Source organism: Aptenodytes patagonicus, chromosome 19, assembly GCF_965638725.1.
Source record: "Aptenodytes patagonicus chromosome 19, bAptPat1.pri.cur, whole genome shotgun sequence".
Classification (NCBI taxonomy): Eukaryota; Metazoa; Chordata; class Aves; order Sphenisciformes; family Spheniscidae; genus Aptenodytes; species Aptenodytes patagonicus.
In genome coordinates this window covers 7,868,984-7,893,629 of record NC_134967.1, presented here as the reverse complement: position 1 = coordinate 7,893,629, position 24,646 = coordinate 7,868,984, and the positions used below count along the sequence as shown (strand labels likewise).

General features: G+C 36.5%; 1 protein-coding gene across 8 annotated transcripts in view; it reads left to right on the top strand.

The window, feature by feature from the left end:
* The window catches only part of MORN1 (MORN repeat containing 1), a 55,581-nt gene that overhangs the window by 16,938 nt on the left and 13,997 nt on the right, over positions 1 to 24,646 (top strand). For 6 of the 8 annotated variants that reach the window (XR_012996848.1, XM_076356260.1, XM_076356261.1 and 3 more), the window contains 2 exons: positions 19,696 to 19,804; positions 20,787 to 20,872. Coding sequence is in view for 6 of the 8 variants with exons in the window: in XM_076356260.1 (XP_076212375.1) it covers positions 19,751 to 19,804; positions 20,787 to 20,872 (140 nt within the window). In the remaining 2 variants the exon portion in view is untranslated. Of the gene's footprint in view, positions 1 to 19,695; positions 19,805 to 20,786; positions 20,873 to 21,186; positions 21,396 to 24,646 lie in introns of those variants that run through there. The other 2 variants (XR_012996849.1, XM_076356262.1) reach the window with 2 other exon arrangements.

Below are 24,646 nucleotides of genomic sequence, written 5' to 3'. Positions count from 1 at the left end.
CCATTTCACATTGATACAACGTATTCAAGCAGACATTGCAGGCAGAATTTTAAAATTTTTTCCTGACTTAATATTCTTCTGTTTCCTGTCATGTCTGATTTGTAATTCTTGGTGATTGAACAGCCAGCAAGCTTTAACCTGTGAATTAACTTTGATGCTGGAGTAACCAGTTAACCAGTTCTAGTACTGCCAGTCCAAGCAGTGAGGAGTTGAGAATCAAACAAACCACTTTTCCTTCAGAAACACCCACAACCTGATTTGGCTTATTAAGATTCTAAAGGTGGTGAATTTGGGTTCTGTTTGTTTGTGAGATTTGAAACAGCGAAATTGACAAAGTCTTAACTCTGTATCCATAACACTAGAAGACATAACACTTTCTCTTGATCCCCTAATTGCAACAAAGAGGTTTAAGAATAAAAACACAAAATACTGCTGGCTATGTAATAAAATCACAAGAGTCAGTGACTTTGATTTGAAGTTTCAAATTTGATGCTTCTGAGGAGGCTTTTTGTTGACCACTTGGTAGCTGGGACTGCAAAGGTAACTGTCCTAGCAATGTGTTACTTTGTGAAATGCATGAAAAACAAGCAGTTGCTTTTGCAGTCCATATGCAAATTCTGTCTGTGACTCATGCAATTTAATCAATTAGGAACAAAATCTCTTGTGACTCTCTGGATGGGATACCGTATGTTGCAACAGAAAAAGAGCGCTTTTAGAGGAGGCATTTCGGTGTTTTTTGGAAAGATGGCATTGCAGAGAAAACATAGAAAATGTGTTTTGCTTTAAATATTAGGACTTCAAAACAAAAACCGGTAATTCTTTTACGTAGTTCACTGAGCTAAAGATAGTTTTGGGAATTCAAGGCATCCTGTTGTTACAGGCAGTCAACCATATTTTCTAGTCTTACAGTGTCACTACTTGGGTATGCACGTTTGTGTGCATGTGCACATGTACTTGTGCTAATTGATGCATTTTGCTGTGCCCTGTAGGACGGGATAATATATGTACAAATGATTGCTTTGTTTTCCATAATTTTGAAACATTCTTCTGTCCTGTAAAAAGACAGAACAACAAAGTGACTGTGCAACAGCCACACACAGGTTCATCCTAGCCATCCCTCTGTCTCCCGCTGTCCAGCCCTTATTTTGATTGTCACACTGGCATGCATAATTTGCAAAAAATTACTAGTTCATGCAGTTCTGTTTTGTCCTTTTTCAGTTGTTTTTTAACTCACCTAAATAAATGAAAAACACTCACTTAACACCTGAAGTATTAAAGATACCCCAAAATTACCAGTATTAAATACATCCTCCTTTTCTTTGCTTATGCCAAGGGCATTTCATTACCAGATCTTGGGGTCACGCATAAAAATAATGTTCTTCCCTTTGTGGGACACTGAAACAGAAAGAGTGGAGGTAGAGTTCTGGCACAGTATTTCCAGATGTCATCCTTCCACAAAAATCCTAATCCAGATTAGGTAGATGCTTCATTCCTGTTGCACTTTAAGTGAGAACAGTAGTAGTAGTAGTATTACTCTGTATTCTCTGCTAAGACAATGCAGATTAATTTCCGTGTCTTTTTAAACTTGAAATCTTTCATAAAATTATGTGTTTAATCAGTCTTCCATGGAAGGGAGAAGTATTATAAGCTCAGATGCTTTTGATCACACGTGAGGTCAGATGAAGTAAATGTGGACCTTTGGGACATGGTATTTTTCATTTTTAGACTCTCCTTATTCACGGATCAAGTTTGCCCAAAGCTACTCTACGCATGCCTGTTTGTGATGGTGCCTTAATGTGACCGTTACTTCAGCAGGACTTCTTGGACCACAGAATTCTAGTCTATTCTTAAATATCCCTCAACCACAAATGTTTTCTGTACTTGGGGTTCAGTGATTAGAAAATGTCAACTGCAGCAGACTATGGGGACCCCACTACTCTATTGTCTGAGTTGTATTTAGTAGTACAGTGTTTGTATGGTGCTGGGGTTTTGAAGAATTAGGCTTTTATTTTTAAATTTTTAAATTGAGCTTTTAAGTGTTCTGTTGAAGTCATGTCCAGAGTGATTTCTTCATAAGATAGCGTTGTCTTTCTGAGTGTTCATGGCAGACAAATAGTGGGACTTCTCAGAGTTAACTAAACATTTATTTCAGTGAATGGATTGTGTGTTTGGTCAGGGACATTGGAATAATTGGCACTGAAAGGCAAGTTAGTGAGGCAGAGGTGGTAGAAAGAGTGGGAAAAGATGCCTAGGAGACTAGAAGAAAGGAAGGAGGGAAGAAAGAAAAGGAAGAAAGAGAAGAATGAAGAACACTTGAAGACCTATTGAAAGATTCTTTTCTCTAGCCATTGTTCTACTGATTTTTCTTCTGATTCTTCTCATCTCTGCTTTTGGAGAGAAATGTTGGCTAACTCTCAAAATACCTTGGGAATAATTTCTGCTGATGGGTAAATGATGAGATCCTTGAGGCTTTCATGCATCACTGCCTATAGTATGGATATAATCATGCAATGATGGAGAATCATCCAGTTTTTATCCAGTATTGATGAACTGTCAGTGAAAGAGTTCCAAGAGGTTTTGGTTTTTAGTAATACTGTATATGTAGCTATTGTTTAAATATGGATGTTTTTCCATATTTCAAGTAGGTAATGAGATCCACACCCATGAAAGATATATTAGATGTAATTTGACTGGAAAGTCTCTTTAGTCGCTATCTCATAAAACATATCTTACGCTTACAAATTAATTTCTAGTAGTTTCATGATGTTGGCCAAGCTAGTAAGTTTAGTATCAATGCAGTTTTTCGGGTTTGGTTTTTTTTTTCTTACTACTAGTGATGTATTTTTACAACATTTTTTGTTTCGGTATTAATTATTTTCCAAGGCTCTTTTCTAAAAAGACAATAATGACTGCTTAAAGTAGGATTAGATATATTACTAAATGGACTTAGAGTATCGATGTTATCTTGGTTATTTCAGTTTGCTACACCAATGGAAGCAATGCATGCATGTTGAAGAATGTTGTCCTCCATATTCTTGATGTTATTAAAAGACATCACAGTGTAATAAAGACAGACATTTCTAGGCACTGGTATCGGTGACATAATGTTGCTAGTTGTCCAGATTGTTTTATTCCCTCTGGTTTACATTTGCTTCATATCATCACATTTCTGCTGCATCAGCTAGAATATTTTTCATATTTTTGGATTGAGGAACGTTATTGTGCTACATGTCTTAAATTTAGGGGAATTTACAAGACTGAGTAACAAACTTTCAGTTGAAACCAGGGCTACAAATGTATGGAGCTTTTGTATTAAGCTGGCTCAAACGTATCGTTCATTGTTTAGAAGATTGGAGCTGTAAAATGTTCAAGTTTTGCCTCCTACTGTTTTTAGGTCGCAAGTACTTAGCCTTAAGTATTCTGCCATCTAATTCAAGCTTATCACTATTTGATACTTTTTCTTCCTTCACCCACTGACTCCACTAATAGTATAGCTAAATCAGATACTTTTTTGAAGGCTCATTATGGATGAATGGATTCTCTTCTTATTTTACCATTGTGAGTATTCAACTGGTAACATTGGATTTGAATGAGGAACAAAACACAGTTAGGTGCAGTAATAACTGATAATTTTAGTTGTTCATTTAAGCAGAAAGATCATAGTTCAGATAGACCTACATTAAAATTACTGGCTAAGTAGGATACGAGACAAACAAGGTTGGATTGGATTTCCAGGATTGGAGCTCATGGAATTGTAGGCAGTTTGCTTAACAAAAAAGGTAACAAAAAAGAGCTATTCTTTACATCGTAATGTCATAGCTCCGTGCTAACAAAAAGTTGACTGTATGCATAAATTTAATCACATAATAAATGCTTTAATGGATTAAAATGGTGCATGTAACTAAATAGTCTGAGTGGAAAAAAATTATTTTGTGCCACTCCATGTTTAAAATGTTTTGTTTGTAATAGTGCTAAAGTTTTCTTTATGGCCTCGATAATTCAGGATAATACATATTAATCTGTTACAGAAACAACTTAAGCATAAATGTTTTGGGGTTGTCCTTTAATTGGCAGTACTCAGTTTGATTAACTGAAGTTTCAGATTCATCAATAGTGAGAAAGTTTACATGGTGAGAGAGATTCTTTTACAGGAATTTATACATTGAAACTTACCGAAAAAAGGGGTAAATATGATGATTTATCTTTGGAGAATGCAGGAGGGCCAAGCTAAACCTGCATCTTTTCATATGTAGTTGGACATGTTATAATGTAAGGATTTGGAGCAATTTTATACCTGCTAAAGCAGGGTGCCTGGGAAAAATATCCTGCTTTCTCCCCGCTATTTCTTCATCCAAGAAGTCCTTTTTAGACTATTTGACAAAAATGAATGTGTAACTTAATTCAGGAACAGCATCAGATGACACACAGACTGTCATATGTTAGTTAAAAAAAAAAAAGAAAAATAGTTACCATAACAACTGACTCACCACTTGTATTTCCAAGAGAGAGACTATCTTAAAAGAAAATGTAATAGGTCAGTCACATGCATGTTAGTAGTGTTTTCAGTGAAAAAGCATGAAATGTTTTTTCACAGGTGGCAAGAATTATTTTTGTCTTACTCAAGTAAGGTTTTGATATCAAAAATAAGATTATCCTTCTTAGATGATCATATCCATTACTGGAAGCAGCAGCAACTAAGTATGTTTAAAAAAAAAAACAAAAACTCTCAACCCTGAATACTTGATTTCTAATCATATTAGGGAATACTCTCTCTGGACAGCTGACCAGACAGAATCTGTATTAAACAATGGAATAACAACGCTATCGGGTGCCCTTTTTTTTTTTTGCCTTACTAATTTTTTTTTTCAATCTTGAAGACTCAGAACAATCTATTTATATTTTTGATTCTTTGTTGAGGACCTGATTCTGCTCATGTTTGAAGTCAGTAGTTTTACCTTTGACATCTGTGTTTGCATGATCAAGCTTTAACATGATATATTTTATGTTTTGTGTCAGCTTCTCTGAGCTAACTTTAAAGCCCACTTCCTCATCCATGTTTCCTACTTATCCACTGAAGCCCATAGTGCTAAAACTCTTGACATCATCAACAGTGGTAGCCTGAGGATCATCAATGACTTCTTTGAAGACTTGTTAGTAACTTCCACTACAGACAAATATTCTGCTGAAAAAAAGGTTTTGACTCTACCCCCTCTTTCCTGCAGGCAGTGATAAATATAGAATTTCTGCGAAATTAGATTATTTTAAAACTGGCATTTCATATGTTCTCCTGGGTGGGGGCAAGAGGAAACTGCAGCTATAATTAGGTTTCCCCTCTATTTTATTATTTAGTTTTGTTACTATCTGGCCTGCATTTCAGCTAGCAGTTTCTACTTCTTTTAGCCGATAGATATTTATTGTAATTCTGATCATTTTATCTGGAATTTTATGTGAACCCATTGCTGTACTAATTACCATATTTCAAAAGTAAAGAAGCCTGATTTCTCCACATATGACATGGAAGAAGAAATATTAGGTTTTGGACTCATGTAAATTAGTCATTTAGGGAGAAATAATTTTTCATTAGCAACAATATGTAAATTTAGTATCTAAACTGCTACAATAACTTTATTTTCTTAACAGTTTCTCTTTTAGTTCTCTTAAAGGTCTGAAAAGACGCTTATTTGGGTATAGTAATGAGAACCTGTCAGAGCACACAGTTAGGCATTTCACTGATGTGCAGCCCTTCCTGAGAATCACTGCTTCCGATTGATTTCTCAGTGCCACAAGGTGGTTGCTTGAAAGAACTAATTAGTCTTAGTGTATATAAGTTCTGTGAATTTAAACGTACACGTTTAACTCCCTTGAGACAAGCATCAGGATAAGAGACACAATATAATTACATGGCCAAAGCACACTATCTCATAGTTATCTGTAGTATCTCAAGAGATCTCTCTTGTACTCGCTGGAACAAAGTGTGGTTGTGTAGTATTTCACTGTTCATCTCATGAGATTTTGAAGTAATGCTGGTAACAGAATAGCAGCATCTGACTTTTCCACTGCAGTTTCTTTTAATGTTGCTTAAAATTACACTGTTTAGGTTTATAAGTCCACAGATTGACCAGTCTTAATATTTTAAAAGTAATGGGGGAAATCTGCATTCTAAATATCTACATGCATTTTAAATCTACTACTAATTAATTAAAATAAATTTAGGATAATTAAATATTAATATTTAATATTAATATTATAATAATAATTAAAAGATTATTTTAATGGACCTAAAAGAAAGATGTTGAATGTTTCCTCAGCTGCCTCTGTAGCAGCTGGAATAAAATATTACTAATGCTCATCCCAGATCTTTGCTGTATTGCCAGGGTTTTATGTGAACATTTAAAAAAAAAATTGGCATCAGAAGCACTGTTATAGGTACCTACAGAAATTACTGTGTTTATTTTGAGTCTATTTGCTGTATATCCACAATAATCTTCACAAATTTGAGGGATACTTTACATAACAAAAATGTGTGCGAATTTTTTAAAAAATAATATTAGAAGGGAAAAGTTAGAGCAGTACCTTGCACGCTTGACAAGAGCAAGTATAGGGGTACACTGACTTTGCTGTGCACAACTGTACGTAATCTGAGACTAGAACCAAGTTTCGTGAGCCCCATACAGGTCTCTAATATCATCCTTTCCTTTTATGTATGTGGGAATGTTTTGTAGCTTTTATTTGCTCTCTTTTTTCACTTCTCATGGACCTCTCCCTCTGCTGGAAAAATGTCATTTCCAGATGTTAAAACAATTATTTTTTATGTCCCTAAAAGTAGGAATAGATATAAAATAAAAATTATCACCACTATCTGTAATTATTGTTTGGCTTTGAGGAGGAAAAAGACCGAGTGGACCTGCTGTGTTGACAAATGACCTAACAGACGATGAAAGGGAAAAAAGAATACTAAAGCTGGGAACTTCAGTTGACCAATACCTTGGGAAAAAATTCAGTTCAAAACAGCAAAGCCATGGTCATCTAAACTCTTATTTTTTTAAACCCATGTGAAACTTTAGAACAATAATTTTGTCAGAATTAAATGATTTCAAGATTTCAATAATTCATGTGAATGTGGGTTTATAAAATTTGATCTCAAAGATTGTCCTCCGGAAGATAGGTACGTTTCTGTTGCTGTTTCAGTGCAACAGGGTGAGCTTTTTCACTGAGTGTTAGATGCATAGTCACAAAATTGTATCGTAAGATAGTTTATGTTGTTGTAGATTTTCCTTTCTTCTTGCTGGACCATCTTTCTGACTTTTGCTGGACTGTCCCCTGCAGCATTTCCTGGTATTAAACAGAGTTCTCTATGCAAGGATTGTACTTTTTGAGGAATGCGTTCCATTGCAGTCAAACTCAGGTGTATTGGCCTCAATCTCAGTTCAGCAAAGCCTTTCATAAAGCATTGAAGATGTTTTAAAGACAATGAGATTTAAGCATATTTTTACACATTCTGCATGTGGTAGCTTGTGAGGATGAATAATCTCAAGATTGTATTTTACTCAAGGTTTATATTGCAATGAATGTTTAAAAAAAAAAGGAAGGATATGCTAAGCTGGAGTTCACTTCCTTGTATTTCTATAGGGAGGATATTGAAGAAGACTATAAAGCGTTTATAGAGGAGGGTGCAGCCTAGCTGGAGGTAAAATAGTAAGGAAAACGGTTGTTAAGTGATTATTTTGCAGATTATACCTTTGAGGGTTTTTGTATCAATGTTTTTGGATTCTTCCTCTAAAAATGGTGCAGACCTTGGGTAGGACTTGCATATTTCTGCTTACTTTATTGATGGAAATGGTTGTGAATTATTTCAGGCCTTTCATATACAGAGAATCTAAAACAAAACAGAAAGTTACTGTCTTTTAATTGATGGAATTAAATGTGTTCCTTCCAGTCACTCCCATCTTGCATCTTCCGCTACTTCATTCCAAGTATTTTGAGACTTTTGCAATGTATTACTTAAGCTTGTATTTGGAGTGAATAACACCTTTAGTAAACATCTGTCTGTGTAGATGATTTATTCTTCTCTTTTATCTGAACTTCCGAAATAATTAACAATTATGATCTCTCTTCCCCTCCCCCCTTTTTTTTTTCCCCAAATGAGACTAGCTGGATATGTGCATCCATACCCAGAGTCTACCTTCTTCTGTCTGTACTGTAATTGACCAATCAATGCACTATACATATGTATGAACATATATACACATACATATGTGTGTATATGTATGCAGTGCTTGTTTCTTCTAAAGCATCAGAGTTACTTCAGATGGGATTTTATAGTTAGGGCTGACTGAAGAAAAATGCAAAACTAACATCTTGCATTGTGCAGTTACAGAGGCAGTTTATAAATTGAAGAAGAACCAAAAATGCAATTGACCCTCATTCAAGAGAAATCCCCCTTCTCTTGTGCAGGAAAGTAGGATTTAAATCTCTCTCATGTAAAACATACCTGCCTAATAGTCTTTTGGTTTTCAGCACTGAAGAACCAGTGCATGCAGTAGTTGAATGGAGGCATTCTGCATGAACACAGGGAAGCTCAAGGTTCAGTGTGTGTTAACCTTCCCTGTAACCCCTGAAACTACTCAGCGATCACTGTGAAGTACCTCTAAACTATTTTTATCTCTAACCATTTTTACATTGGTGGTAATGTCTGGATAATGACAGCTCCAGAACTGAGAGAGTTAGCACTTCTTTCCATTGCGTTGTTCACTGCTACCCTCATACCTTCTCCCCCAAAACCCCCTTTTTTCCTTAAGGGTTTTGCGGTTAGGAGGTCGCTTCTCATCTGTGGTTTTTGTAATCTTAATATTAATTAAAATATTCATTAATATTAATTAAAAATAAGTATCCTATAATATTAGGAAATCTTTGTGGGGGAAAAAAAAGGAAGAGACGTCCTGTTTTTACACATTTGTACTCGAATGTGTATAAAAGTTGGTAACCTGGCTCACCTTTTAGACAAATGTTAGTACACTGGTAGCCTTACAGAAACATATCTAAAAAGAATTATGAAAAGCATCTTACAGTACTGTGTTGAAATAGTAGCTAAATCAATTTGCTAGAGTCCTCGCTATAATCTCTAATACACATCTGTAATCTCATTTCACAACAACGGGGCAACAAAGTGATGATTAACATGTTTGCTGATTTTGCAATTAGAAACCTTGGGCTAGTCCTAAACATGCTGATTCTATTAGACTTGCAAGGAGTGCTGGAGATGTTGTGCTAATTGTGATAAAAGGGGTCCCAGCATGTGTCAAGCACATCCACGTTAACTCCATTTAATGAGGCATCAATTTGGAGTTAGAATCTAACTGTACAAGTCTCTTATCTGCTTTGCTTTACTGCTACTTCTATAGCCTGTGATGTGTTTCCCAGGTAATTACGTTATTCTGAGACTTGTTAATTATTTTTTTAAAAATATAAATTATTGGGTGGTAGAAGGGAATTAAGCTTTCATGTCAAAGTTCTTACTTTGGATTTGTCTAGATCCAAAGTTCCTGTATGACCATTTATCTTGTCAACAACAACAAAAAAAACAAAACAAAAAAAACACCAAAAAAAACCCCCAACAAAAAAACCCAAACCAAAAAAAACCATGAAGGACAAGCTAGGTAAAATTTTAGACTTATCAACTTTGTATTTTTACTGAAGATGCTCCTTGCTGATGTCTATTATACTTCTATGTTCCCATCAAATTCAACATTTTGATGTAGTACTTCTAATGAGCAGAATTTCTTTGTTTTCATCTGTTCTGCTTGTGTCTTCAGTCTAAACAAAACAAAGCTGTGGTCCCAAGCATTATGAAAAACAGATTTTTTTATTTTTTTAATTTCCCCTGGTAGCTACACAGAAGTAGAATCCACTTCTGAAAATATAGGTTTTCTGATGTAGTGATGAGCTTTTGAGAAAACTGTTTGTTATTAGAGTTCAGTTGAGTCCAGAAACTTCTAGCATACTTTATTTTGACCACTAAAATATTTCCCTTTCTAAATCATGCAACAAAATAATTTGGGATTTTGAATCTAACCATATAAAAGGATTATTTTGAGCCCTGATAAGAGTGGTGTTCATTTTGGTGCTAAACTTAAGAAAATTTAAAAAAAAAAAATTAATGTAAAAAGATTTCCTTTCTTTGGGTCTTTGTTTTGTTTTAAACTTTCAGATTGGCTGCTCGGCATTTTGCTTAAAAGAAAAGCTAAGCTCACACATATGGAAGATTGCCAGATACTCTAAACCCTATTTTGGTTAAATTACAGTACCCAGATTTTGGTAACAAAGCGCATTGATTTTATATTCAAAAAGATTTTTATATTTAGTCTGTTAACCTTTTGTAATTCCCACCCACAGCTTTAAACTGTAGAACATTTTTATGCTAATTGTTGTCAGTAGGGTATCTGCCATGGTCCCTTGGTAATTTAAATCCATTGAATTGTAATGCAGGTGCTGATAATTGCAGAACTGTTATTGTCTGACTGGCTGCAGCATATATGTCGCAAACAATTCTTTTCAAATTGGATTTGAGAACACAAAAAAAAAAATCCCATATTTGAAGATAACCCTACATCATATTTACAATAACGAAAAAAATTGGAAGTTTTTCCTCTCATTTCTAAGACAGTTTTACATGCTTGCAGTTTTAAAACAGTTTTCACTGTGGCAGATTCTAAGATTCAGCAGCTATTGTGTAGTTTTTAAAATGTCTGTTAGTCCCTTTGGTTTTGGATGTTGTCGTGGTTTAACTCCAGCTGGCAACTAAGCACCACCCAGCCACTTGCTTACTCCCCCCCGGTGGGGAGAGAGAATCAGAAGAGTAAAAGTGAGAAAACTCATGGGTTGAGATAAAGACAGTTTAATAAACAAAGCAAAAGTTGTGCACGCAGGCAAAGCAAAACAAGGAATTCATTCACTCCTTCCCATGGGCAGGCAGGTGTTCAGCCATCTCCAGGACAGCAGGGCTCCATCATGCGTAATGGTGACTTGGGAAGACAAACGCCATCACTCTGAACGTCCCCCTCCTTCTTCCTTCTCCCCCAGCTTTATATGCCGAGCATGACATCATATGGTGTGGGACATCCCTTTGGTCAGTTGGGGTCAGCTGTGTCCCCTCCCAGCGTCTTGTGCCCCCCCCAGCGTGCTCGCTGGTGGGGTGGGGTGAGGAGCAGAAAAGGCCTTGACTCTGTGTCAGCACTGCTCAGCAATAATGAAAACATCCCTGTGTTATCAACACTGTTTCCAGCACAAATCCAAAACACAGCCCCATACTACCTACTGGGAAGAAAATTAACTCTACCCCAGCCAAAACCAGCACAGATGTTTATAAGAATTTTTGTCTAGTAGTTTCTGAAAATATGGTGGTTTGGTGTAACATCATAATCCAGTTAATATGACATGGGAATGGGAAGAAAAAAGAGGTTTTGTTTTCTGAGCCCAGATCATCTGAGTGATAGTGGACAGATTACTTCCTTCTAGTCTTGCTTTTCTCAGTATGAAATAATGGCATTGCTTTTCCTTTAAACATCTCAAAACATTGCGTCTAATCTGAAGTACATTATAGCCAACAAAAATCTGTCCTGTAATCTTAATGGGCATATATGTATGTGTTTTCTGTCCAAAAGAAAACTTAATATTCTTTATTTTACTAGAATCTTCATTATGTTCTTCGTAAGATCTACATAGTGCAGGGTTAATGATTATGCAATAACACTTTGTTTTGGAATACACAATATGCTAAAGTGCTGCCTGGGAAAATATTTTAAATACAGAGTAGTCATTACTTTTATTAAATGATTATAATTTTAGTGCGTTTGATGAACCCTCCCTCTGAGTGAAGTCTTTGTTTCCACAGAATGCTTTAATATGGATGAGAGTCATTCTCACAAGAAAAATCTTTGGTTAACTGAAATTACTATACAGAGAAAGAAGGTAAATTTAGGGTCAAAAATAGAAGCTTTTTGTAGTCTTCACTGTAGGATGTTTTATTTTTTTCCAATTAAAAACACTTGAATTCAATATTAATTTCCAAAGATTGAAATAAAAAGGTGTTCTAACAGTTTAAAGGCAGTGACCAGTAGTAGTGAAAAATCATTGCTGGAAGCTGGAGTTCCAAGTTCCTGAATGGGAGCGTGGCTTTTGCAGCAGAACAGGTTTCAGGATTCAGGCTGGGCTGGCTGGTTTTAGCTCTGTTGTCGCTTGCTGTAGAAGTTTTGCTGTGGAGATGTAGTTAGTAACGGTTGCAGCATCTAGTTGTGGTAATAAAGTGATTAACTCCAGTGGGTTTGCATTAGGATGCAGAATGCAAGATTCACTGCTGTTTCCTCATTCCCCTTTATAGCTATTTGTCTGGACCTAGTTACTGAAGTTCTAGGGATCTGGACGCTTTTTTTCTTTTAGCTTCACCCTGAAATAGTTAATTTGGCTTATTTTGAAGCAAAATGAATTAATATTGCAAATACAAGAAAAAATTCTGTGGAGGTTAAATTACATAGAGTATAATATTTCACATCTCTTAGTGAATATTCAGATTTAATTGGCTAAAAACTTCTGTGGTGAATAGCTGATTTGAGGAGAGCTTCTGCTCTGCCTAGGAGTTACTGCTCCTACTGGAAGACTGTCCATTTAATTCTCCTTTTCAGGTCCTGTTGAACACATATATAATAAATCTGTTCTTAAATGATTAAACTAAACAAAAGTCTGAGGGTCTTCTGAACCAGAGACTTTTTTTGTACTTCTGGTGGATAGGTTTATTATCTTTACTATCTTACTCATGTAACTAAGATAGTATGAGCCTGTTGAGATAAATGGTTGCAGCTTTTATTCACACAAACGTACATTCTAACTCATATGGTACTTTAAATCCCTTCTAATGCACATTGTCTGTGTATGAAAACTTAAATGCAGCCATTAAGAAGATAGTTTTGGGGAGTAAACCCTGACTGGAGCTACATACTTGGAATTCTCTTTGACTCAGCCTCCCCGGTTCAGGATTTTGGGGATTCTGTTTACCTATACTACAATTATACTGGTGCTAGTAACAGTTCTTTTTCTTCCTTCTTGAAGTGTTACAATGCATGAGTATGCTGAATAAGATCTTTACCCTGTGGCAAGACAACTCAGGCTCAACAGCATAAACTAAGAATAATATAGAATCCTTAGCTCTTAAATACTTTGGGTTTTGTCAAATTAACCTAAACCCGTGCTCTGACATACTGTCGGGGTTTTTTGTTAATTGAAGTTAGCTTTGCAAGATACTAATGGAACAGAATTAACAGTTAACAGTTGATTTCAGTCTCGGTGCCTTCATGGTTTCATGTTTTTCAACCAGCAGTGAAAGCAAACTATTTGTTAAATGTTGTCTGTGTTTTACATTAGGGAAGTTTGGGTTTTGCTATTGGAAACATGCAATGTGTTTTCCTGATGGAAACTGGCAGTCTAGCTGTGTGTGGTTTATTTTTATTATAGGTAATTTGAACACCATTTTCTAACATTGGCTGTATTTTTAAAGCAGCACTGAGAGATAAATTCGCCTAGTAATTGTTTTACAATGTGTGTGTTTAAAAAATGGGGGGTTTGATATAATAGAATACCTGTTTTGGAATGTTAGTAGCTTCCCAGACCAGATTTATGATGAAAAATAACAAAACTACTTAAGCAGTATCAACAGGCAAGGCATAGAATCTCACCAACTATACTGTGTTATAATACTACCTGTGCAATTTACACCTGATGGAGCCCTTTCAAATGACAGAAATGGACAGGGATGTAGCCACTAGGTGTGCCAGGTGTAAATTTTATTCTGGTGGCATCATATTAGATTGATGTAAAGTGTTGTCTAGAAATAGACTTGTCCTTCTGAAAGGTTACACTAACAAACTTGGTCACCAAGTATCAAACAGTTACCAGTCCCAAAGGTAATTTTCAGCTGAACTGTGACTGGGATTTTGTCTTCAAAACACTGGCAAAATGTAGCATTCTTTTAAAAAAAGTTTTAACCCAAATGACAACAGCCTCTCGTGTGTTAACAGCCAGGTGTAGCCACAGACATTGTTTAACATTAGTTTAAGAAGGAAAATTTGTATAAAATATTAATATGAACATATTTTTATGTAATTAACAATAATGACATAATTATGTTACTGCATATGTTGTTATATAGTTTTTAGCATAAGACCTATTGAAATGTAGCCCAGAGGAAAGAGAAGTTTTGAAACTGAATTAGAAGACCTAAAGCCAATATTATCACAAGTTGATGCTTACTTCTGTTGGAAGGAGGAAAAAATAAATTATTTGCTTAATTCTAACAGTCATGATGTTCACTATGGAAATACAGTTTTATAGTTCCTCAGTTTTACTGCGTTTTGTCCATTTGCTGAGCATTGATAAATGGAACGTGGTAGCAGAGCTAAATTACCTCTTTGAAAATGGCTGGCAATACATGTATTCCCAATGACCGACAGAGGACATACCTTATAGAAGAGTATACATATGAAAGAGATGTGACTATACCTGCTTTTGTGTAATGCTCATGCGGTGTGTGACAATCTAAACTGAAGTTTCTGTATCTTACCCTGCCTCACCTTGAAAGGTTCAAAGTAGGTCATACGAGGTGCTGAGAACTCAGTTGTCCTTAGCTGTAATAGAAAGTGAGGGTGGCTGTCAACTTTTCTTGTCATATCACATGGAAAAGACAACGTTAATTGGTTGTTCTCCTTAGGTATTGATAATCCTGTAATGCGATTTAATAATCTTTCTTGGTTTTAACCTTTGATTTTGTAGCGACGATTAGTTCCATAGCAACAGTTGGTTCCATTTGCAATCATAGTACTTAGAGTGCTAAAGCTTCATAAAATCCAGCCTGGATTTGTAATGTTCGGGTGGCTAAAGACACCGATACTTGTTTATGGAGATATTCCTTCTGACTAGATTCCAAAATAATACTACTTGTATTATTCTCATGTTGATTCCTACTGTGTACCAGATTCAAGAGGTTTGCCAGCAAAACCCATTTCTCAAGGAAATTCAGTTGGTACCAGAACTCTCTATGAGAAATAGACACAAACATCAGTATTCTATTAAGGCAGCAGAAAAAAAACATTAAGTGTAGAATAGTCTTTTAGAATAGAAAGTGCTAGTAACTGGCTGAGGTGCAGTACAGAATGTACAAACCTGTCTCAAAACAAGTCTTAAATAGGAGAATGTCTCTTAACAGGGACACTCACAGAACAGACACTTGACCGATGTTAGTTACATTGCTTAGAATACTAAGGAAGAGTTTTTAGGTACTGCAACAGTGATTGTGGTGTAAGAGCCTATATAGAATAGACAAAACTAGAAGAGAAATTCCAGTAGCATGTTCTTTCATGCATTTATGAGTCAGCAGGTGGAACAAACAGTGCTTTTCTTTCAGAATACTTTTTAAAGAACACTGAGCAAAGACAAACCTGCCCTTTAGAAACAGCACACTGTTAGTGTTACAGAATAGGGAGGGGGGAAAATCCACGTTGGCTCCTCTTTTTTGCTGTAGTATTTTTTTTTTTTTTTAATTTGCAGAGTTAACATCTATTTTGTATGAGCCTCCTCTTTGCAAAGCACTTGGGAAGATTCAGAAGAGTTGCATTCCTAGCCTCTTTGAAACTTTCTTTGCACTCTTGAGTGATACAGAACACCCTGAATATGAATGCCCTAAAATCCTAAGAGATCCTAACCCCCTAAAAGATTAGACTCTGTGTTCTGCTCCTTGGATGCATGGTATATCGTATTTTTTGGTTACAGAAGTTAATCTGCAGTCCGTAATGGAATTTTCAGAGCTCTCTTTTAGGAATGTAAGTGCTAATGATGTTCAGTATGCTATCTACAAAGAAATTGAAGGAGTCACTGTAGCATAGGTGTGTGTTCTAGCCTTAATCAGGCTGTATTAAAAATTGTAGTAATGAAGATGAATCAGAGTAGGCTAATAAACTGCCAGTGTTCCTTGTTAAATTCTTTCAACTTACACACAAGTTTTTCACTGCTATTGTTACCATACTAGCAAGGGAGACTAAAGTTTTTTGCTAAGGTTGTCAGTTATACTATGGCCATACTGTGAGAGTTTTAGCATGACAACTACTGTTAAGTGCTTAACTTCTGCAACTGTGTTGTCAAAATATTTTTTTTATACTTTAAACTCTGTCCATCAAGACTGCTGAAAGGAGCAGTCTTGCCTTGCTGTTTCAGATATGGACTAGATAACTTTTTCTTTCAGGTTCTCTGTGCTGAACTAAATGGTGCAAGACTCATTTAACAGAAATTCACGTGAGAAGAGATCCTTTAACGTACTCCTTTCTGCTGTTTTATTTCATGAATGCTATAAATGAAATTGATTCAAATTTTGGTTTTGTTTGCATACACGTTTTGCATATACTAATGTGTTTATACATGCACTCATACTTTTTTGAAGTTTGGCCTCTGTAGCAATAGTAATGTGATCATAAATTAATGTTTGCTTATATACTAATATTCTGCTATATACTAATATTCTGCTGAGTGCATTATTGTAGATATATCATAGAATCATAGAATAGTTTGGGTTGGAAGGGACCTCTGAAGGTCACCTAGTCCAACCCCCCTGCCGTGGGCAGGGACATCTTCAACTAGATCAGGTTGCTCAGAGCCCCGTCCAACCTGACCTGGAATGTTTCCAGGGATGGGGCATCCACCACCTCTCTGGGCAACCTGGGCCAGTGCTTCACCACCCTCAGCATAAAAAATTTCTTCCTTCTATCTAGTCTAAATCTACCCCCCTTTTAGTTTAAGGCCATTCCCCCTTGTCCTGTCGCAACAGGCCCTGCTAAAAAGTTTGCCACCATCTTTTTTTATAAGCCCCCTTTAAGTACTGATAGGCTGCAATAAGGTCTCCCCGAAGCCTTCTCTTCTCCAGGCTGAACAACACCAACTCTCTCACCCTTTCTTCATAGGAGGGGTGTTCCATCCCCCTGATAATTTTCATGGCCTCCTCTGGACCCGCTCCAGCAGGTCCGTGTCTGTCTTATGCTGAGGGCTCCAGAGCTGGACGCAGTGCTCCAGGTGGGGTCTCACCAGAGCAGAGCAGAGGGGCAGAATCCCCTCCCTCGACCTGCTGGCCACGCTGCTTTGGATGCAGCCCAGGATACGGTTGGCCTTCTGGGCTGCGAGCGCACATTGCTGGCTCATGTCCAGCTTTTCATCCCCCAGTACCCCCAAGTCCTTCTCGGCAGGGCTGCTCTCCATCCCTTCATCCCCCAGCCTGTGTTGATACTGGGGGTTGCCCTTACCCAGGTGCAGGACCTTGCACTTGGCCTTGTTCAACCTCATGAGGTTCACACAGGCCCACTTCTCGAGCTTATCCAGGTCCCCCTGGATGGCATCCTGTCCCTCTGGTGTGTCGACCACACCACTCAGCTTGGTGTCATCTGCAAACTTGCTGAGGGTGCACTCGATCCCACTGTCTGTGTCATTGATGAAGATATTAAACAGTACCGGTCCCAATACGGACCCCTGCACCCTTGATAATTTTCCTTGGGATCAGTATAGTAGTGAAATAGTCCTCAGTGACTTGAGTTAATATTAGTTTATTTAACAGAAGTTAAATATATTTTGGTTTCTGCTGAATAGATCATCTTTCCTTTTTTTTTTTCCTTAATGAACAAAGCTCTTTGGTGAATTGACTCTTAACATTAAAGACTAATGCAGTGTGTCTGGTCACCTTTAAATGAAATGTCTATTACCCCTAGGACCAATAACTCTTTATTTTTAAAATAATTCAGTTAAATGAGGATGATATTACAGCATTTAGTATGATACAAACAGATAACTATTTGCATGATGTTAACAAACATTGCGTCTGCAACTGTAGGGTTACTGCCTTGTCATCCTTACTGAGGGTTGTTCACTGCCAATATTTTTTCCTTCCTTTCCCCAACCGCCCCCTGCCCTCAACTTCTGGCTTGATGTCCTACACAAGTGATTAGTGTGCTGTAATTGAATTGGCTGTAAAAAGATAATTAATTGATATTTCACTCCCAGAGAGGTCAAGCTGCCCTGTCTTGAATGGTTGTTATGAAAGTAGTCATCCTGCTGGCACTTATCCCTCGAAGGTGGCACGTGATCTTTGTCTTGCTGATAGTAATAGTTGTTGTAATTAAAATTAACGTGAAGGGGGTGTTTAAGGAGTCATTCTCTGATTTGGATGCTTTAGCTTCACTTTGAAAGCATGTGAAACTGGAATTTATAAACCTTATTAGGTAGTTGTCTGGGTAGTATGTTTTTAATGCCCAGCACAATACTATCTCATTTGCTGTCTAAACCTTCTTTGTGCCATATTACCAGTAATGTGGGACAACAGAAATATGACTATAGATGTGTAAGGTTTCTGAGACAACTAATGTGAAATCTTGTCAGGCACCCTGAAACCATTGATCTTAAAACACCTTGCTTTGAACAGCTTCTTATTTTGAGATTAGTTCAGCTAAAGATTGGCATGAAGAATTTTTTTCATAAATGGATTATCTAAATGTAGGACTTCCACTGATGTTTAAGAGGCTCCTAAATAAACAAGGGAGCAAAATTCTGCAAGTGACTCTCTTGGAAAAGGTGGGAAGACTTTATAAATAAAGGTGGGCATTGGGTTCACTGTCTCCTATGAAAGGCGTATTCAATTATTTGCTTTGTATACTTACAACTGTATTAGAGAAGGATTAGGTGACGCAGTAAGTCTTCTGTAGGCCTAACAGCCTATGACACTCTTTTTAAAGACTATTCACAACTGTAGACTTAATGACAATTAAATAATTCTGCCATTCCTAGTAAGCCAGGTATGTAGCGTTACTTCCCTGTGCATCAGTGTAGGGCGACTTGCTCGAGGTCATACAATGAACCAGGGTCTGAATTCAAGAGTTCTTTGTTTCTAGTGCTTCCTCAGATCACATGACTGTAGCGACTGTAGTCTTTGCTTGTTACTGTAAGTATCTTGACATTCACTGTGCGAATAAATACATTATGGGCAAACCTCTTGAAGGCTTGTGTCAAACAGGAAAACGTTTGCACTAGAAATGTTCATCTCTTCTTTCTTCCCTAAAGGGTCACTGATGTTCCTTCTCTGCACTGTTAAAGAAGAAATGTTGAGTGGGGTCCCTTATTTTTTTTGAACTTGATTTCCCATCCCTGATGACAGTTATACTAGCCTCATGACTCTAGTGCACTGCTAAAAGTATCTTCTCAGTGTTAGACATTTCCTTCGAACCTGTGTGGCACAAGAGCTATCAATTAATAATAATAATAATAAAAAAGGTTAAACTTAGTGACACAGGAACCTTTCTGAAACTGTTAGTGCATTAAGAACCTGGAGTTATTCTGTAAGCAGTGTGGTTCTCATTCATTGCCCAGAGAATAAATACTGCTACTACAGCAAAAGCTAATGGAGAGAAAGATGTTATTTAATGTCCTTGCAGAGGCAAAGACTTAACTTTTATCTTTCCATATAATGATAAAGTTACGGCACTGTGGAGATAACTGCAGCATTCGCAACTAGAAATTTCTTACTTTAAGGTATTCTAGCTAGGATAAAGTATTACAGTTAGAATATTATCTTTCTTTCACACTTCACCCCACAGAATTTGACACAAACACTGCTATTTTTAGGTTTTGTCCTGAATTATTCAACAACAGCTTTCCAACATAAAATATTCCTGCCAGGATGGGAAATTACCTACCAGAGCATTCTCCTGTCTTCTGGTTCTCCTGTCTTCTGGTTTGTATTATGAAATGCTTCTTCAAGTTTCCTCTCATTTAAGAACGTGACCAAAACAGCCTTTCTGCAGGGAACAGAAGTTATTTAATTGTGAAATTTGAGTTCCTTCGGGGTGGGCTGGTATAACATTATCATGAGTAATTGCAGTATTATGTAATTGTTCGCTATGTTGGTTGTGACAACAACCATACAAGATGGCATCAGTTCTGTTACACCTGAATGAAAAGAGGAAAAAAAACTTATTTTGTGTAATGCTGTTAACATAATTTCTCAGGCTTTGCAGTACTTCTTACAGTGGGATCCTGAAGAATATTTCGGAAAAAGAAGAAAAGTAAAAGCTATTAAACTTCTGTCTATGCCAACCTTAATGTAAAATACTGTATTTGCATGGATACAGTACACTAAAATGAAGAAAACAATGGTGTAGGCATTTAAAAATTCCACAAAATAGTCCAGAAAATAACTTGATCTACTAACTGAAGGCTTGAAACTGTTGAGAAAATTCTAGGGAAAAGCCTAGGTACTATTGTTTGAACTGAGAAAGTGAGATGTGCCCATTCTTAAAGTTCAGGTGTAGATAAGATAACTACTTACTTCACTCCCAGTAAGATTTCAGTTCTAAAAAGGAAGAGCAGGTAAGAATTTCAGATCAGACAATTTGATACAACTTCTGGTTTCAAATTCTTTTGACTGTTGTTGTGCATTTTGGCTTTTATCTTTTTCATGGTTTGGCTCGAGCTACTCTAGGGGATGCTAATAATTTAGTGACCAGGATCCAATTTTGTTTGCAGAAATAAATCATAGGAAATCACAAAAGAATCTTAATAGATGTAAATCAAAATCCACCATATTCAAGTGCTGATGATTTTGCATTTGTTCTTAACTTATGAATGCAAAGGAAAACACTAGCACATCATAAATTACACCATTTTTGGCACTTTCCTTAAGCACTACAGAAATACTTTTTTTCTTTTTTCTGTAGAAAGGAGGCAAAAAGCCAAGTGGCAGGATATCTGCTGAGAAAGCTGAGAAGATGACAGTCTCACAGGAGAAAATGGAAGACAGCAGGTATGTGTGAATCAGTATTCCTACTGCTCAGCTGGAGAATGCTGTCTGCTGAAAGCAGTTTTTATCTCTTTGCAATACACCACTTCTAAATGGTGTTACTCTCTTGGATAAATGGCCCTGCCTTTTTTTTTAGCTGACCACTGTAATATAATACTGCCTTTCACATTTTATGCCAATATATCTTTTACTTCCTTATAACCCAGGCTTGTGCTTGTAAAAACAATGTTTCTCAGTCCTTCATTTTGGAGAGTGTTTGGTGTTGGGTTTTTTGGGTGTTTGGGGTTTTTTTTTAACCACTTTTCTTGTTTTATTAGAGCGCTTTTCCCCTCCTTCAAACGAAGTAGGTGTGAGAGGTTTCACTACACCTTTAAAATTGCCATCAGATCTACTACCTGGGCTTTCAGCTAAGTTTTGCGGTCTGTTCTGATTTCTGTGTTGCTGTGATTACACTGAGTAATTATATCTAACCTTGCTGGTTTGTTTAAATGAACCTCCATAATTGCATTACGTATGATGTAGATAGACAGTTAAAAAGAAAAGAATTACATAGAAAAGAAAAACTTCTCCTCTGCTTACTAGGTTACTCAAGTTTTGCAAGGGTGATTTGAACAACCGTGGCAACATAAAAATTATAGTTTATTTAAGCGCAGAAAATCCCTGCTCTAGGGAAAAAAAACCACAAAAGACACTAGTTTGAGTTTACTGAAAGTCTAGAATGGAATTAGGCGAAGAAAGTAGTATATTATGACCCTTTGTGGTGTTAATGTATCAGAAGTAAATGCCAGCTGTAGATTTTTCAGTGCATGATTGGCATGCTTTCTGTGCTTTTACTGTTTGAAAACAACGACACTGGCATTGCATTTTTCTGCTTGATAGGAAAGAATTATCTTGCACTGTTTCATAATTACAGGCTCAGGAAGGTATAGGTATTTTATTTTGCATACACTCTATAGTTTCGTATTATGTTCCATGTTGAGATTCATAGACTCAATATTTAATTAAAATGGAAATACCAAAATTCTCTTTGAACGTGTATCTTCAGTTGTGGATGGACAAATGGCAAACTGCTTCATGCAGGAACCAGGAAGAATTATCATTATCATAAAAAGGAATTAGGATGTAATCCAAAATCCTACCTGAAGTTGCATCCTTATCGGTTAAAAAGAGAAAAGTTATTTCTAACTTCCATCAGTGCAATTGCAGATTGCCTAGATATTGTTCTACTTTTACCTATCGGAATTCAAATTAGCTGTTGAAACATTTGTGATTTGTTTCATAAAAACTTTTGTGACATTTTTCAGGTAGCTTCCTATTTCAACCCCCCAATAGTACTGACTTTGTACACTGACTATAGGAAAGTTTTGGGTGGTTTTTTTGGTTGTGGGTTGTTGGTTTTTTGTTTTTTTTTTTTAAATCGGGACATTCTGTGTAAACTAATGATTTTTAATGCTGCAAATAGAAGTTACAAATCCATTTCCAACTCTGCAACTCAAACTTAACTGCAGTCTGTAAAATCTTAACTGGAGTAAGCTTTCCTTGCCCAATGTCAAGGTATAGGTGAACTTTTAAATCCTCTTACCCTGTTATAGGGAAGAATAAAGCATCTGCAGAAGCCCAACTTGGGAAAAGTGTTAGGTCTCCTTTATCATACTAGAACACTTAAAAGTAATGATGGTTCATTTAGCTGTTATCTGCTTTAGATATTTGTCACAAACTTTCAAATCCCATTCCTTTAATTCCAATTGGAAAAAGAGAAGATGCTCGTTTTGTAATTTTGCTGATGCAAAGGTGTGGCAGGCAGGCAACTAAAGTAAAGGTAAGAGGCTTTTTAAAAAGTCAAGGTAGCTTTGAATAGCCTGGAAAGCAAGAGAACTTGTAAATGTTGGGATACTGGTTTACAGAAACCCTAGCTTTCAACAAAGAGAATATGACATCTACTGCTTTCTTACATTGAGGTGATCTATCCTGATACAACTGATTTCTGGAGTCACACCAAAGCTAAATTTGGTTCAGCCTGTGTAAGTTGCTTTGTATGTGTGTTAAAAAGAAGAGAACAGTAGAAACGTTTTGAGAAAATAATGCTGTTCAAAAAAAGAAAAAGTAATAGGTTTCTTTCATGGTACTGTTTAGATGTGAATTAAAAATATTTTTTTAGCTTTTCGATAACTTTGACTTTTCAGTTGTTTTCTGAGGGAATGCATATGCAAGTAGACCTCCTAGTCCTACTTTTTATGTTCAGTATTCTCATATTTTTGCTAGGTGACTATCTGGAAGAATAAACTGTCATTTCAAGTACAGTAAATAAACCTTCCTTTTTATAAGTACCATATGAGAACATAGTAAATAAAAACTCGGGTTTCTCATAACCATTTAATCGATATGCAACTCTGAAAGCAATACTGAATCTTTTCCATGATCCAGCCACAGATGTGCTTGCATTAAGGCTGTGGTATGAGATGACAGTAAATGAAATTGCAGCTACAGCAGCAAGTATTAGGGGGAAATGAAAATTCCTGACTCAGAGGAGCAGGGCAATGACAGAAAGACTCCTCATTATAGATCTTTTCATATGGAGAAGAATGACTGGTAAATGAGGTTTCTGTGACACAAAGAGGATGGAAATACAGTTGGACGTTCATGCAGAAATTGTGCTCACTGTACAAAACAAATAGAAGAATGGGGATATCTAATTTGCATTTCTTAAGTGACAAAATGAGTATGGAGATATCCTCTGAGACGGATGACAGTTGCAACAGTTAAGAGAAAGGTATTGTTTAACTTTCCCGTTATTTGGGTTGTGATGAAAGTGACTTTTACTACAGCCTGCTTATTGGTAACTTTTCCATGTTTGCTTTAATTTATTTACTGTACAATAGGTTACAGGCTTTTTAAAATACTGACTTGAGCAAATCTGCCATGGTGACTAATTCTCCACATTTTTCACTAGTTCAGCTAATAGCAAAGCATAAAATAATTATAATGGGACTTGCTGGCAGGAGCAGGCATAGTGATTCCAGTGTCTATTCAGGTTGGTCCCATTGATTTGCAATTGCTTCTCTGTAGCAGACAAGGTATTTTTTCATCTTTAACCAATATGAGAAGTCACGTTTATGTCGAAATAGACAGGACAGTGTGCACTGCCTAATAATAGAAATCCCTAACTATTTCAGGTACTTTCAAAAATGCTTCATTTACCACGTCCAGCAACTGTCTCCCTCATTTTTGCAGTGTGACCAGGGAATTTAGTGTAGACTGTTGCATTTTTTTGTTTTGTTGTGGTTTTCCTTAAATGGCTTTGCTTGGCTGCATTCCAGCCCCTTAGTCTGAACCTATTTTGCTTTATCCTATTATGTGGCCTAGAGAGTTGCAAATTCCCAGATTTCTGGATCTAGAATAGCTGGAGGTGCCTTCACATAGGACGCCATCTCTCTTCTGTGGTCTGTCTTTGGGCATAAGATACCTTAATATTTTTTTAAAAACACTTGAACTAAAAAAGAGGGAGAAGGCTGTCTTTCCATCAAGCTTAGTTGGACTTTTATACTATGATGTGAAGGGTATGTACTTGTGTGCTGAGAAGGGGATTTACCTTTTCAGGTACTTGAGAGGTACTTGAAATGCTTGACTTTGTCTTAAATGTTTTATACAATCAAAGATCAGGAATAACCTATATAATCAATGTATGTAGAAGAAAGACAGTGCTGAAGTTTCAGACAGGTCACTTAATGTACTTGCAGCTGTCTCGCACATCGATCTTCACCACTGTCTAGTAATTCC